Raw genomic sequence first — 12,351 nt, forward strand, 5'->3', positions numbered from 1 at the left:
TGTTTCAAAAGAAGTAAGAAAACCCAAAATGTCACCATTTAAATCTGATTTCTATTATGTAAGCAAAGTTAGGAAATTACATGTCAATTTTTTAATGAATTTCTATGTTAGTTTTGCATTTTTGTGGTTATAGTTTTCAGGAAAGGTTAAATTAACTTTTAACAGTAATTGTAAGTTATGCCTTCAGTTATGCAACTTTTCAAGTATCGTTCCAAGGTTGTTTTCTATTAAGCTAAAGGAATGACTGCATTGTTAAAATGTACAATGCAATAAATGAGATTACTCCAACTTTTTCTTTTTTTACTTCTTAAGATATCACTGCATATTTTGGAAATGGTTTTCTGAGTTTACCCAGCAAAGAAGAATGCTATGATTATTTTCTTTGAGTGAGGTAGATTCACTTCACATATATAGTATGTGTGCCTGTTGCTTCTGCTGAATCCATAGGTCACCCTTTTTGGGTTTTCTTCATGAGTAATGGCCATGATCCTTGAAGAGCTTCCCAGCATGGCCCCTGGAATGACTTTGAATGTGTGTAGTATCTAGGACAAATTCAAGGACTCCTGGAAAGCTTTTAGGGAACTGAAGGAATTCCAAGGCAACACAAGAACTTGTTAACTAAGTTCCAAAAAATGAACAGATTTTGGAGACCCAGTGAGAGTTTTGTGTCTAGAGAACTTTAGGGATTTATTAAAAGCTTAAAACAGAGAACAGCCTCCAAGTCCCCACTGCCCACATACAACAGTAAAATGAAAAGAAGCCACTTAATTTAATCTGCTACTTAATTTAATCTAGTAAGTGAGTGAGTAAGTAAATAAATTAATAAATAAATTTAATTCAAATCACCCTATAAAATGTTATTGAGCATCAACCAGCTAGTGTGCCAGGTAATATTCAAGGCACTGAGAAAATAGCAGAAAACTAAACAGATATTATTTAATAATAATAAGAGACCAATGTATACCATTTCATTCAAAAATGAATGAAGCTTATAGGACTATAAGCTTCTTGAAGGCAAGGGCCTTGCTTGGTTTGTGATCCAGTTTTTCCTTCACACTTAACAATGTCCAACATGTTGATATGCATTTAATACAAACTACTAGTCATTACTGTTAGTTAATACATTTAACATGTGTTTGTGGCACGAATAAATGTGCCCCAAAGCCCCATGGCTCGTGTTTGGTGGAGCCAGAGTGTGAACCTAGTCTATCAATAATGATAAACAGTTTGCTTTTATTTTGAGTACATGCTGTCCAAGGCACCATGCTCACTGCTGTACATTCCTCATCTCACTTAATCCTTACAAACTCCTGGGAAGCAGGTATCATTGCCCGCTTTTTACTGAGGAGGGTTCTGAGCCTTAGAGTACTCGAGTGCCTTGCCCAAGGTCACCCTCTAGGTCTGTCTCCTTCAAAATCTGAGATAGGCTGGGACTAAAATCCTTCCTCTTTTACAGCCTTTGTTTCTGTGGGTCCCAGAATTTCCGTTGGCTACCTCCAAGGGAGCAGTTCAGTTTATTAATTAATTGAGCTGCATGGTGCCAAGCAATCTGTTTGGCTGATTTTTTTCCCCCAATAAATCGACTAATTTGTTTTATAGAATTGAGCATATCAGCTTGTTATTTTAATGGTAAATCAGATTATGCTCATTTATTTTTTTCTTTCACTAAGACTCCAACTGGCTAAGAGTTTAGGATCAGACACACCTAAATTATAATCCAAGGTCAGATACTTATTAATTATGAAACCTTGGGCACATACTTAATGTCTCTCAGCGTCCATCATTTTATCAATAGAACAGCAGGTGATAGTAATTTGTACCTAGTCTAGTTAATGAGAAGATTAAATGGAGGTAACTTTATCTCCTAATATAATGCCTGACCCTTAAGGAGTTTTGTTGAGCAATAGCTGCTATTACCATATTTATCATTGTAATTGTCAACCTAATATTTTATTTCCGTATCATCTTTGTTCTATGACTTTTACTGACCTCTTTGACCTCCACTTTTCAGCTTCCTTCCAAGGTAGACAGAATGACTTACTGGTCGCTCACTGGCTACTACTCCTTTATTGTGGAACTTAAACAGTGGTATAAAATTGGCTTAGGTCTCTTATTGCCTACCCCCTAGTTATAGGCACTGTGAATGCCAGTTCATTCACCTTTTTAACTCCTAGCCCTTTCATATTGTCCAGTGTATTGGCACTCTGTGATATTTATCCAGTTGAATGGATAGGTTATATCTCAATAGTGAATGGCTGGGTCAGTTCTCTTTTGCCCATCACTGTTAATGTCGTTGTTGGTATTGCATTGATTTTTGATATGGTCTTTACACATATTATTTGTGTCTGTTATTTAATGCCAGCACTCTATCTGTCTCTTTTTATTTGACTATGGCTTGCTGTTCTACTAACTCTGCTAATTCTACTCTTGATTCAGATATCTTGTTTTCCGTAGAGATTTTCCCTGCATATATAGTGGGTACTGATTTTTTTTTCCACATTTTTTTCTCCTAGTGCTATATTACAGGCTTTTTTTTTTCCCCTGCCGTTCCCGCCATAGGACTTTATAAAAAGACTTTCTTTCTTTCACTTAAACTTTTATTTCCCACATCACTTTAAGGTATACATTTTACTCTTTCTCCTCATCATTAATACATTACCATTTGACTCTGTCATTAGGCTGTCAATCTGTAAAACTCTTGGAGAAAAAAGAGAGACCTTATTTTAAATAGGCCTGATGCTTTGCTAAAGAGGTTGGTGCACTGTCTACAATTCTATTCTTGTCAAGAATAGGCTTTTGAAATTTCAAGAAGAAATGAAATTTAGAAGAGCTACCAAACCATGAAAGCTCTAAAGAGGATGAAATAAGTAAAAGAAGGACAAAATCCACGTCAGAGTTCTCGGGAAGGTCCTTTGCTTTATCTATTTATCTACCTTTTTTTATTGAAGTGTAGTTGATTTACAACAGTGTGTTAGCTTCTGGTGTACAGCACAGTGATTCAGTTATACATGTATGTATTCTTTTTCATATTCTGTTTCATGATTATAAGATACTGAATATAGTTTCCTGTGCTATACATTAGAACCTTGTGGTTTATCTTTTTATATATAGTAGTGTGTATCTGTTAATTCCAAACTCCTAATTTATCCTTCCCCTAACGTTTCCCTTTGTAACCGTAAGCTTGTTTTCTATGTTTGTGAGTCTCTTTCTGGTTTGTAAATAAGTTCCTTTGTGTCATGTTTTTAGATTCCACATATAAGTGATACCATATGATATTTGTCTTTCTCTGTCTGACTTCACTAGCATGATGGTCTCTCGGTCCATCCACGTTGCTGCAAATACACAACAAAGAATATCCTGAATGGCCAGACTGAGGTTCCAGGCAGGAAATTTCCTTAAAGGAAACTGGCAGTTGAAAGTCCCTGAGGCTGAGGTCCCCGTTCCGTTGTTAGTGGTCAGAAAAGGAAACACTGTACATTTGAATTTCCAGGGTAGGATAATAAGAGATCAGCTGTTGCACATAGATGAGAAAAGGCAAAGGGAACATTTAGTGACTATTCCCAGAGAAATGTCATACAAATGGTGGTAAGTGGCAGTTCCTGCATTTTCAGGGAGGTTAAGATGGGACAGAGGCCTGAATTGCGGCTGGAGAGATTTATGTTACAATCCAGACTGCCCAGGTTCTGAGATTCTTGAATACGTTATTAAGCAGAGCAGGACTCGCCCCACAAACAAAGCTGGAGAGTTTTCCAAGATTCCGAGTCATCAGGCAAGGTTTCCAGGGACGGCACTGCCACAGCCTGTTACTCTGAGATAATCTGACCTGATGCACGAAGAAAGCCTATGGAATTTTATGGACCTCAGACTTCACATAAAAAGATGGGTGGCAACCAAGCAGGGGGATATAGTCAACTCTTTCTGAAGATGGGGTCTCAGACTAGCTTATTTCCCTCATAATGGTACGATACTCCCACAAAGGAGAAACTGTGGTTACCATGCTTTGCAAGCATCCGAAGCATTTCGATTCCTGCTTAAAGCCGAACAATTTTCCCTGCAAAGGAATTGATACAGTCAGATAAGAAAGTTCCGTGCCGGGATGATCACATATAGATGGCGGTGGGGGCAGGGCTGGAGGCAGTCAGTACCCTCCTTAAGCAGCTTCCCTGAACAACTTCAATCAACTGCTAGCTTTCGCTTTATAAAACTTTGACATATGTCCCTTGACCTTTACTGACTACCCTTTCACGTTTGACACTTAACGTTTGCGGCATGCTTAAAATTCAGCGTTAATTAATTTTAACACTATCAGTTAAGTTATATTTAGCTAAGAACACTCACTTTTGTCTTTTGTGAGTAGCACTGCAGTGTTATTACCAAGAGGTAGTCAGGAGGGCAACAGAGATACGGGAAGAGAAGAGTGATTCAGTGTGCAGATAATTGTTTCGAGTGAAATTTAGCGTGGTATTTTTGTTCCTGTCCTCAGTAGAACTGAGATTTAGCACCTCGTCTTGGCATTTAGCCCCCACCCCCACAAAGGAGGAGGCTGTGCTGGGCGGGTGCTGAGAATGAGCCACACCAGAATTAAATTATAGCACAGTTCCAACACTGGCAAGAATTTTCTCTGGCCAGCTCTTGGGTGCAAAGCTGGTAATTCCAAAAGAAAGGCAAGGCATCCCTAGAAAGAATCTCCTTATGGTGTGACATCGCCCTTAATGGGGGGGGGCTTGACGTGGTTGTGCAGAGAGCATCACCCCCAGAAGTGATGACTGTTCCCCAAAAAACAGTGGAAGCCAGAAATATTTAGCCACAGCAGAGCTATCATCCTGACCTTAAAAAATCACCCAGGAGATTGTCTTCTTGATAGCTTGTTCTGTCACGTGACCAAAAAGCTCACCGCAAATGGATAAAACCCAAGAATGTGGCCTCTTTCCCTGAGTTTTCCAAGTGAGAAAACATATTTACCAGTTTATTTCTTTCATGCTCTTTTGCTCTGTGATGCTGATAAGGCTGCGGATATGCAAATCCTGCTTTTACGTGAAGCTCAAAATGCTATAGAACCATCACAACAGCTACTCTTAGGGATATTAGCATGAAATTGTGGTCCATGAGCTCACCGTGCCACTGAAATACTTCCATCCTTTAGATCCACGTACAGACTAGGAATAGAGACGCTCTGCACTTGGCAGATAGTGTAGATGTAGCATAATTCGTATTTACATCATCCATATGTCTCTCTGAAGATCCAGTTAATAGTCATAGTAAATTGAATTTGGGGAATTCTTTGAGATGGTAGACTCAGGTAGCCCAGTTGTTAAAACCAAACTAACAAAAGAAAACAACTTTGTAGCATTTTCGTTTGTGTATGATAGAACATTTTGCCTCCAGTAATTCAAGTTTTATGTTCTAAAATCTAGTTCCATGCCCTCATCTCATCCGCTCCCTGCACTTGTAGGGAACTGGATCTCTGGCAGGTTCTGTTTTCTTGCTCACCCCATAGGAAGAGCTACAGCCCCTTTCTGCTGTATATAGATTTAAGGACCCCTGTTTCTGTAGCCAAGAGGTTCAACCTCTAGTCACACGTCTGCTGTTGGGCACTGATAGAGTGTCCCCGACTAGTAACTGCCTTGAATCTGAACCCTAAGACCAAGTCTACCTTGTGTTCTTGATGGGATACCAGATACCCATCTTGGTCCAGTGCTTGAGCATCTCTTCAGCTCTCCAGGATGGGGTTTCTGGCTTTTTGTTTTTTCTTTCCTCAGTTGTCTCCTCCTCACTGACTCCAGGGTAGTGGAGTCCTAGTTTGGAAACCTAGTCTTATGCTTAAGGTCTTGTTACCACTGAAAACACCTCTGGTTTCAATCTTCTGCTCTGGCCTCGGAGCCGGGCCTACTCTGGGCTCCCTGTCAGCTGGCTCTGCTGGTTTTTTGTCACGGCAGCTCTGATCTGTCCACTTCCAGCAGTCACTGGGCCTTCTGGATGCTCTGATTCACCTCTCAAACTGGACTGACCACTCCCCACCCCACTCCATGCACCTTCCATTGAATAAATTGCCAGGAACACATGTGCTACCCTGGTGGGTTCCTCTGTTCCGGATTCTGGTTCCTCCCAACCTGTCCTTCTGCAGTTGACCTTGGCCAAATCCTGCTTTGAGGGAATGCAGAAAGAGGCTGTGCTTTACTGTTTTCAGGATCAAACAGAGGCGAAAGGGGGGAAATCATACCCTGTATTTAGAAGCAAATAATATTTTTAGGAGTGGGAAGACTTTACAGAAATGAAGCTTGCTAGTCCTTGAATCTTATAATTCTTTTTGGCTTCACTAGGTTTAGTACACAATGGAAGCATTAGAATCTCCAATATTTACTTTCAAATTAAAATTTCAAAAATCTCTGTGTTCTGCCGTGTCTTACTTCAGTGGACTGAATAGGTGACTTTCCATATCCCTTGAAGCTGAAGATAATTTTATTCTCTAAGTTATTTTTCTCTCTGTTTTTACATTTTAAGGTGTTACACAATGGCCTCATCATGGAGATGAAGCATCCGACTGCGGGGAAGATATCAGTCCCAGGTTTGAAATTTTTATTTTCCTTAACACCTTCCTTCACTGACTGTTCCCTGTGCTGATCACGCCCCAACCAGCTTGTCAAGACTTTGTCCAGACTTTTCATTCTGAATAAAAGGGGAACCCTAGAATCACACCCACACGCACGTTTGCTGAGGCTGTAGGCTTGTGTCTTCACTCTTAGTGGATGTCTGATTATCTCAGTGACAAAAGACACTTTTATTGCTAATTCCATTTTGTGTAATCGTGTACTCACAAAAGTGCTTTCTGTAATTGCCAACAGATAGATGGCGATAGAAGTGGAAAATATTATGAAATCATGCTTGGTTCGTGTGAGAGTGAGAAATAAAGCCAGGCACTGTAGAGGTGGTGTCCAAGGAAAGCTACTGACTGCTCAGGCCAGGGCTTTTTTTTTTTTTTTTTCTTTCTCTGAAATATGGTGTGGATCTTAGCTTGGGGAACAAGAAATGAAATGTTCTCAGTTTACCCAGACTATATTGAATTTTTGTAAGTTGACTCATACCCAACAAACTCATTGAAGATGTTTTGGTCTAAGCCCAAATGCCAACTGTGTCACTTTCAGGAAGAGTTCTCTTTGCAGTAGCCAAAAGTCTCATGCTTACTCTTGGAGCATCCAAGCTGTAGTGAGAGCTTACGATCAGGCTGTTGGCCCCCATAGACTTCACTTCTCTAGGGATCATGGCATTCCTCAGATCTGTTGTCCCTACTCTGGGCATTGCTGGAAAGACACGCCACATCCTTGTCCACTGTGTCACTATTTTCTAGATGATACAAAAACTATACGCTTATTTTTTAACTTTTCTTCTGATAGAGAATGGTGAAGTCAGTTAGATTATAACTTTGGTTATTGTTTTCCTGAAACTACTGTCCTAGTCGCCTGGCTTGAACTCTGGGTATCCCCCAAATGCCTCAGTCATCTCAGTCAAGTGGCATAAGCATTTACTTCAAAAGGTGTCAGATTCCATTTGTTTATCAGAACAACTGCTTCAGGCTCATTCTAGGTTTAATCTAATGATAAGATTTGGGTTCAGCTTGATAATAATGCCCCAGAGCAGATCAAATGGTGACCATTGGCCAACAGCAAGATTAAGAAAAGGGAAGTAGGATGAATAAGGCAGACTGAAGGAGAAAATTCTGATATTCAGGATGAAAAGGAGCATAAACCTGAATTACGGGAGGTAACTCTGAGTGGGGGCAGGTACAAGCATGTCAGAGACTGGGAATGCGTGTTAATGGGGAAATGCTATATGGGGTAGAAAAGTAGTGAAAAAAAAAGCGTGCTGATAAAAGCTAAGAATGTAATTTATTTATTTATATTATTGGGCATGTACCATGTGCCAGGCAATGCTTTGGGTCCTGGGAAGGCAAAAATAAAGCAGACCACTTGGCCCTTCCATCATACTCAATGGAAATAAAAGTAACCCACGAATGTTCCTATTATTGTAAGTCATAAGCGCAAAGAAGGGGAACAAGCAGTGTGCAGTCATAGAGAGTAATGAGGATGGAAGGGGCCTGGGTTAGTTTGGGTTGATCAGAAAAAGCCTCTCTGAGAGGATGACTTAGACACTGAGAATTGAAGGGTAATTAGGAGCTGACATTTGAAGAGTAGGGGAAGAGCATTTGAGCAGAGGGATCAGCATGTGAGAAGACTCTGAGGTGGGAAAGAGCTGCCTGTGTTTTAAACCAGAATGAAAAGTGAGGAAAGAGGGGTAGGAATTGAGACTGAAGAGCAAGACAGAATCTGGAGGCCCTATTAAATTTTTTCTTTTCTTTTTTAAAAATTTTATTGAAGCGTAGTTGATTTACAATGTTAGTTTCAGGTATACAGCAAAGTGATTCAGTTATACATACACACACACACACATACACTCGTATATATATATATATATATATACATATACATATTTTCAGATTCTTTTCCATTATAGCTTATTACAAGAAATTGAATATAGTTCCCTGTGCAGTAGGTCCTTGTTGTTTATCTATTTTATGTACAGTAGTTTGTGTCTGTTAATTCAAAACTCCTAGTTTATTCCCTGCCCCTTACCCCTTTGGTAACCATAGTTGTTTTCAATGTCTGTGAGTCTATTTCTGGTTGAATTTCATTTTACTCTAGTTTTAAGCAGGGGAGTGAAATGACACAACTTATAACTTAAAGCAAGGAGTCAAGTTAGGAAGTTATTACAGGAGTTCAGGTGACAGTCAGTATCTTAAATCAGGGTCATTGTAATAGCAAGGAAGAGAAGGGGCTACTCAAAATAAAATATGTAGTCATAGCACTTTTAGTATGAGAAGACTTTAAAAAGCATTTTGTCCAGTAGTTTTTTTTAACTTTAATTTTTTAATAGTGGAACTGATTTTTCAAATGAAGTCTTACTATCTGAAACAGATCAAAACTGAGTTTTGCTACTGATAAGTTAGCACTCCAATGCTTTATCTTTTTCCCTTTGCTTTTATCATGCTATACTCCTCCAAACACCTCCTTGGAACCATGGGCCCGAAAGAGCAATTCAAGAACCTCTGATCTAATTTAGTTCCACAAATTTACAGATGAGGTCATACCATCATTGATATCCCCAACACATGAGAGGATAGGATAAACATATGAAAGTTAAATGCAGTTGTTAGCATGATAATAAGGGAAAAAGTAAGTCAGTGGCCAATCTAGGATGAACTCATTGGACGTAACACTCTCTCAATCCATCAGATGTGAATTTACTAACTTTCCTGATAAACAACTAGTCTATCTCAGGAAAAGGGAAATAGTTTTTTCAGATTCCTAAAGGGGAATGCATATCACTTTTGCTTACTTTAATTTATAAGTGTATCAGTTAGCTACCATCACAGTAATACTGTGTAACAAAAATCACAAAATCTCAGTGACATTCACACATAAGTGTTTATTTATTCCATCCATGTGGATCATGTAGGGGATGGCTAATCTAGGCTTGGACTTGCCTGGGTGGCTTTGCTTCTATATGCAGCTCTGGCTGGGCTTGGCTCCAGTGTGAGTTAGGCCCAGTTCTGTTCCATGTGTCTAACATTTCTTCTCATAGCAATGGCAGAAGACCAAGAAGGCAGACAGAAACCCCAGTGCCACTTAACACCTTTTGCAGAACTAGCAGACCCTTCTGCCCACAACCCATTGGCCAAAGCAAGTGTTAGGTGGGGAAATATTTATCTTTTTTTGAGAGAAACTGCAAAGTTATATGGTGAAGACATGGGCACAGGGAGGGGTAAATAACTAGGGCCAAAAATTCAATTTACCACAATAAAATTCTCAGACCTATAGAAATCTCCTTTTAATTTCCTTTTGGAAAATTTTATTATTGTTTCTTTAATTTCTGTAGGACTTAGGCATCTTTTTGGTATGTCTATCTTATTGACTTACCTTATAGTCTTTCTATAGAATTGTCAATATATAGGAAATCTCAGATTTGAGAACCTTATATTCTTTCTGTAGAGTTACCAATATATAGGAAGTCTCAGAATTGAAATGAAATGGATGTGTTCAGATTATCTGGGGAATTAGTATCTGAGTTTCTTTTGGGGGCAGTGCATCTGGACTCATGAAAGTGCAGAGAATTCTGCTCAGAGACGTCAGAAAAGAAGTTGATACTGTATTTTCTAATTCAGTAAGAGGCTTCTCAGACAGGTCAAGAGAGATGAAGTACAAAGAGAATTTATCAGTAAATAATTAAATTTTTTCCCGTGGATAGTCCCTTTTGTTGATTTTATTTATCGATGATAGGCCTTTCTTTGTAAGGGATGTCCTCGTTGGAGAACTCATGAATGCTGTAGAAATAACTGAGATTCTCCCACAATGCCTCAGTGAGGTGAATCTGGAAAGTCATGTGGAGTTAAAAGTGACTTGATGCTACAGTGTATTTTAGTTAGCCAGTGGAAACAATTTTTAATTCATTAAGTGTAGTTCTACAGATTTACATATGTATCTGCAGCTTTATATTTACAGTGGAAATCATTGTTGACATTACTTAAAACCATTTATTTGTATTTCCTTTGTTATTAATGAACTTCTTGTGAACAGTACTGAATCTTCTCTACATTGCACTAATTTGCCTGAAGGATTTTCTCTCTCAGTCATTATTGGAAACTAGTCTCTTGAAGAACAATATTTACTGCAATACCTTTTTTTTGCAAAACGTTTTTTAGAGATGTATAAATTCACAGCCTCTGCTCAGGTTCTAAATTAGCGCTCCTGTATTGGAGATGGCTAATTGGTTAATTCCTTAAAGGTACTGGTCCACCAATGATGAATATCATTTGAACAGGGATGGGAAATTATTTATCTCTTCAAAATTCCTTTTTTGTTATTTAAATAATTATTGTCAGCACTTAATACATTGTTCCAATATTTGTACTCATTACCAATATCGAAAGGAAGCCAGTAGTATAGTTTAAACTGTCTTTAATTTATATCTATTGTAACATGTTCCTTTTCGTATCATTTCCCACCAGCTCCAATCTATAGAAAACAATGAAGAAAGACAGTTCATCTGTGCATACGCAGAATGTCAGAGTTAAAGCATACAAACTAGTCAATGCTCCTGATTATCTCTAAGTATGAATTGTAGTTATGCTGATTCCACTGTATGTCAACATACAGTGTGTGTCATTTTCATACATTGTTGATTAAACTGCTCTCTCATTTGACCTTTAAAGCCTATTTTACAGTCAAAGGTAGAGAGATACTAAGAAAACCAATTGTTAACTGGAGTATAAGTGAGAATGTGCATTGTAACTCTCTTTTCCAAACTTAAGTAATGTGGCGTTCTGTGAGTCCCTAGGGAGCAGAGTAGTTGTTAGTTTTAGTTCATCGTTAGTTGACTGACACATGTGTCAGCACAGTGAGCAGAATGTACAAACTGGCTCATAATTAACTAAGGTAACCTGGTTGGGTGCTAAAACCTTAAACACACCCAACACCCACACCCAGACACAACTAAACTCACTGAACCCAGCGTGTTCCATTTGCTATGAAGCTCTGGTCATATAGGGTTGTACCCAGGACAGGCCCAGTCACTCATGGAGCTTACAGTTTGTCAGGGAAATTTTTGTTATTCTGGGCAATGAATTCAAAAAAGTAAGATGAGCGTTTCCATGGAGAACCAGAGGCTACCGGGGGGTGACCAGGAAGCACAGATGAGGGAGGCCTCACCCAGTGTGTGAGATCAGGAAAGGCGTCCTTGAGAAAGAAATGTTAGCAGACACGTGAACTATGACTAGTCGTCAGCCGGGCCAGCCTGATGTGGGCTGTGGGAGAGGTGAGGGGGTTCTGAGTGTGGTGAAGGAGTCGCTGAGAAAGGGCTGGAATGGAGATTACCCTGGAGAGGTAGCCAGAGGCCAGGAGGAGAATGCCACCTGGAGTAGAGCAAATGGTCACATTACAAACAAATCAGAACGTAAAGGAGCTGGATGCTGAGGGCTCGGAGCTCCACTGTCTGCGGGGGAAGTGGGACCTGGAGGAGGGACTAGGAGAAAACTCCAACCTAGTTTGACAGTATTCTCACTGACTGCTTTTTCAAGCGCTCCTAACTCCACTGAAAATCTTGGTAAAACTCAGAATGTCCCGAATTTTATACCGTGAAATTGACAAAATCTGTTTTTGTTAATTGCTGAAATGTGAAGAGACATTAAAGTGCAGACCACATTTCCTCAACAAGAGTTTGGCCATTATATAAACACCACCTTATTCTTGACTTCAGTGGGAAGAGCTTACATTAGTTATCCTTTTCCAATGGACTGCCAGT

At 39.4% G+C, this 12,351-nt stretch overlaps 1 protein-coding gene across 1 annotated transcript in view; it reads left to right on the forward strand.

Moving 5' to 3' along the window:
- Positions 1-12,351, forward strand: part of SUGCT (succinyl-CoA:glutarate-CoA transferase) — a 550,122-nt gene that overhangs the window by 448,236 nt on the left and 89,535 nt on the right. Inside the window, exon 13 of the mRNA XM_006198531.4 lies at positions 6,502-6,565. Coding sequence (XP_006198593.2) covers positions 6,502-6,565 — 64 coding nt within the window. The remainder of the gene's footprint in view (positions 1-6,501; positions 6,566-12,351) is intronic.

This window comes from Vicugna pacos, chromosome 7, assembly GCF_048564905.1.
Source record: "Vicugna pacos chromosome 7, VicPac4, whole genome shotgun sequence".
Taxonomy (NCBI): Eukaryota; Metazoa; Chordata; class Mammalia; order Artiodactyla; family Camelidae; genus Vicugna; species Vicugna pacos.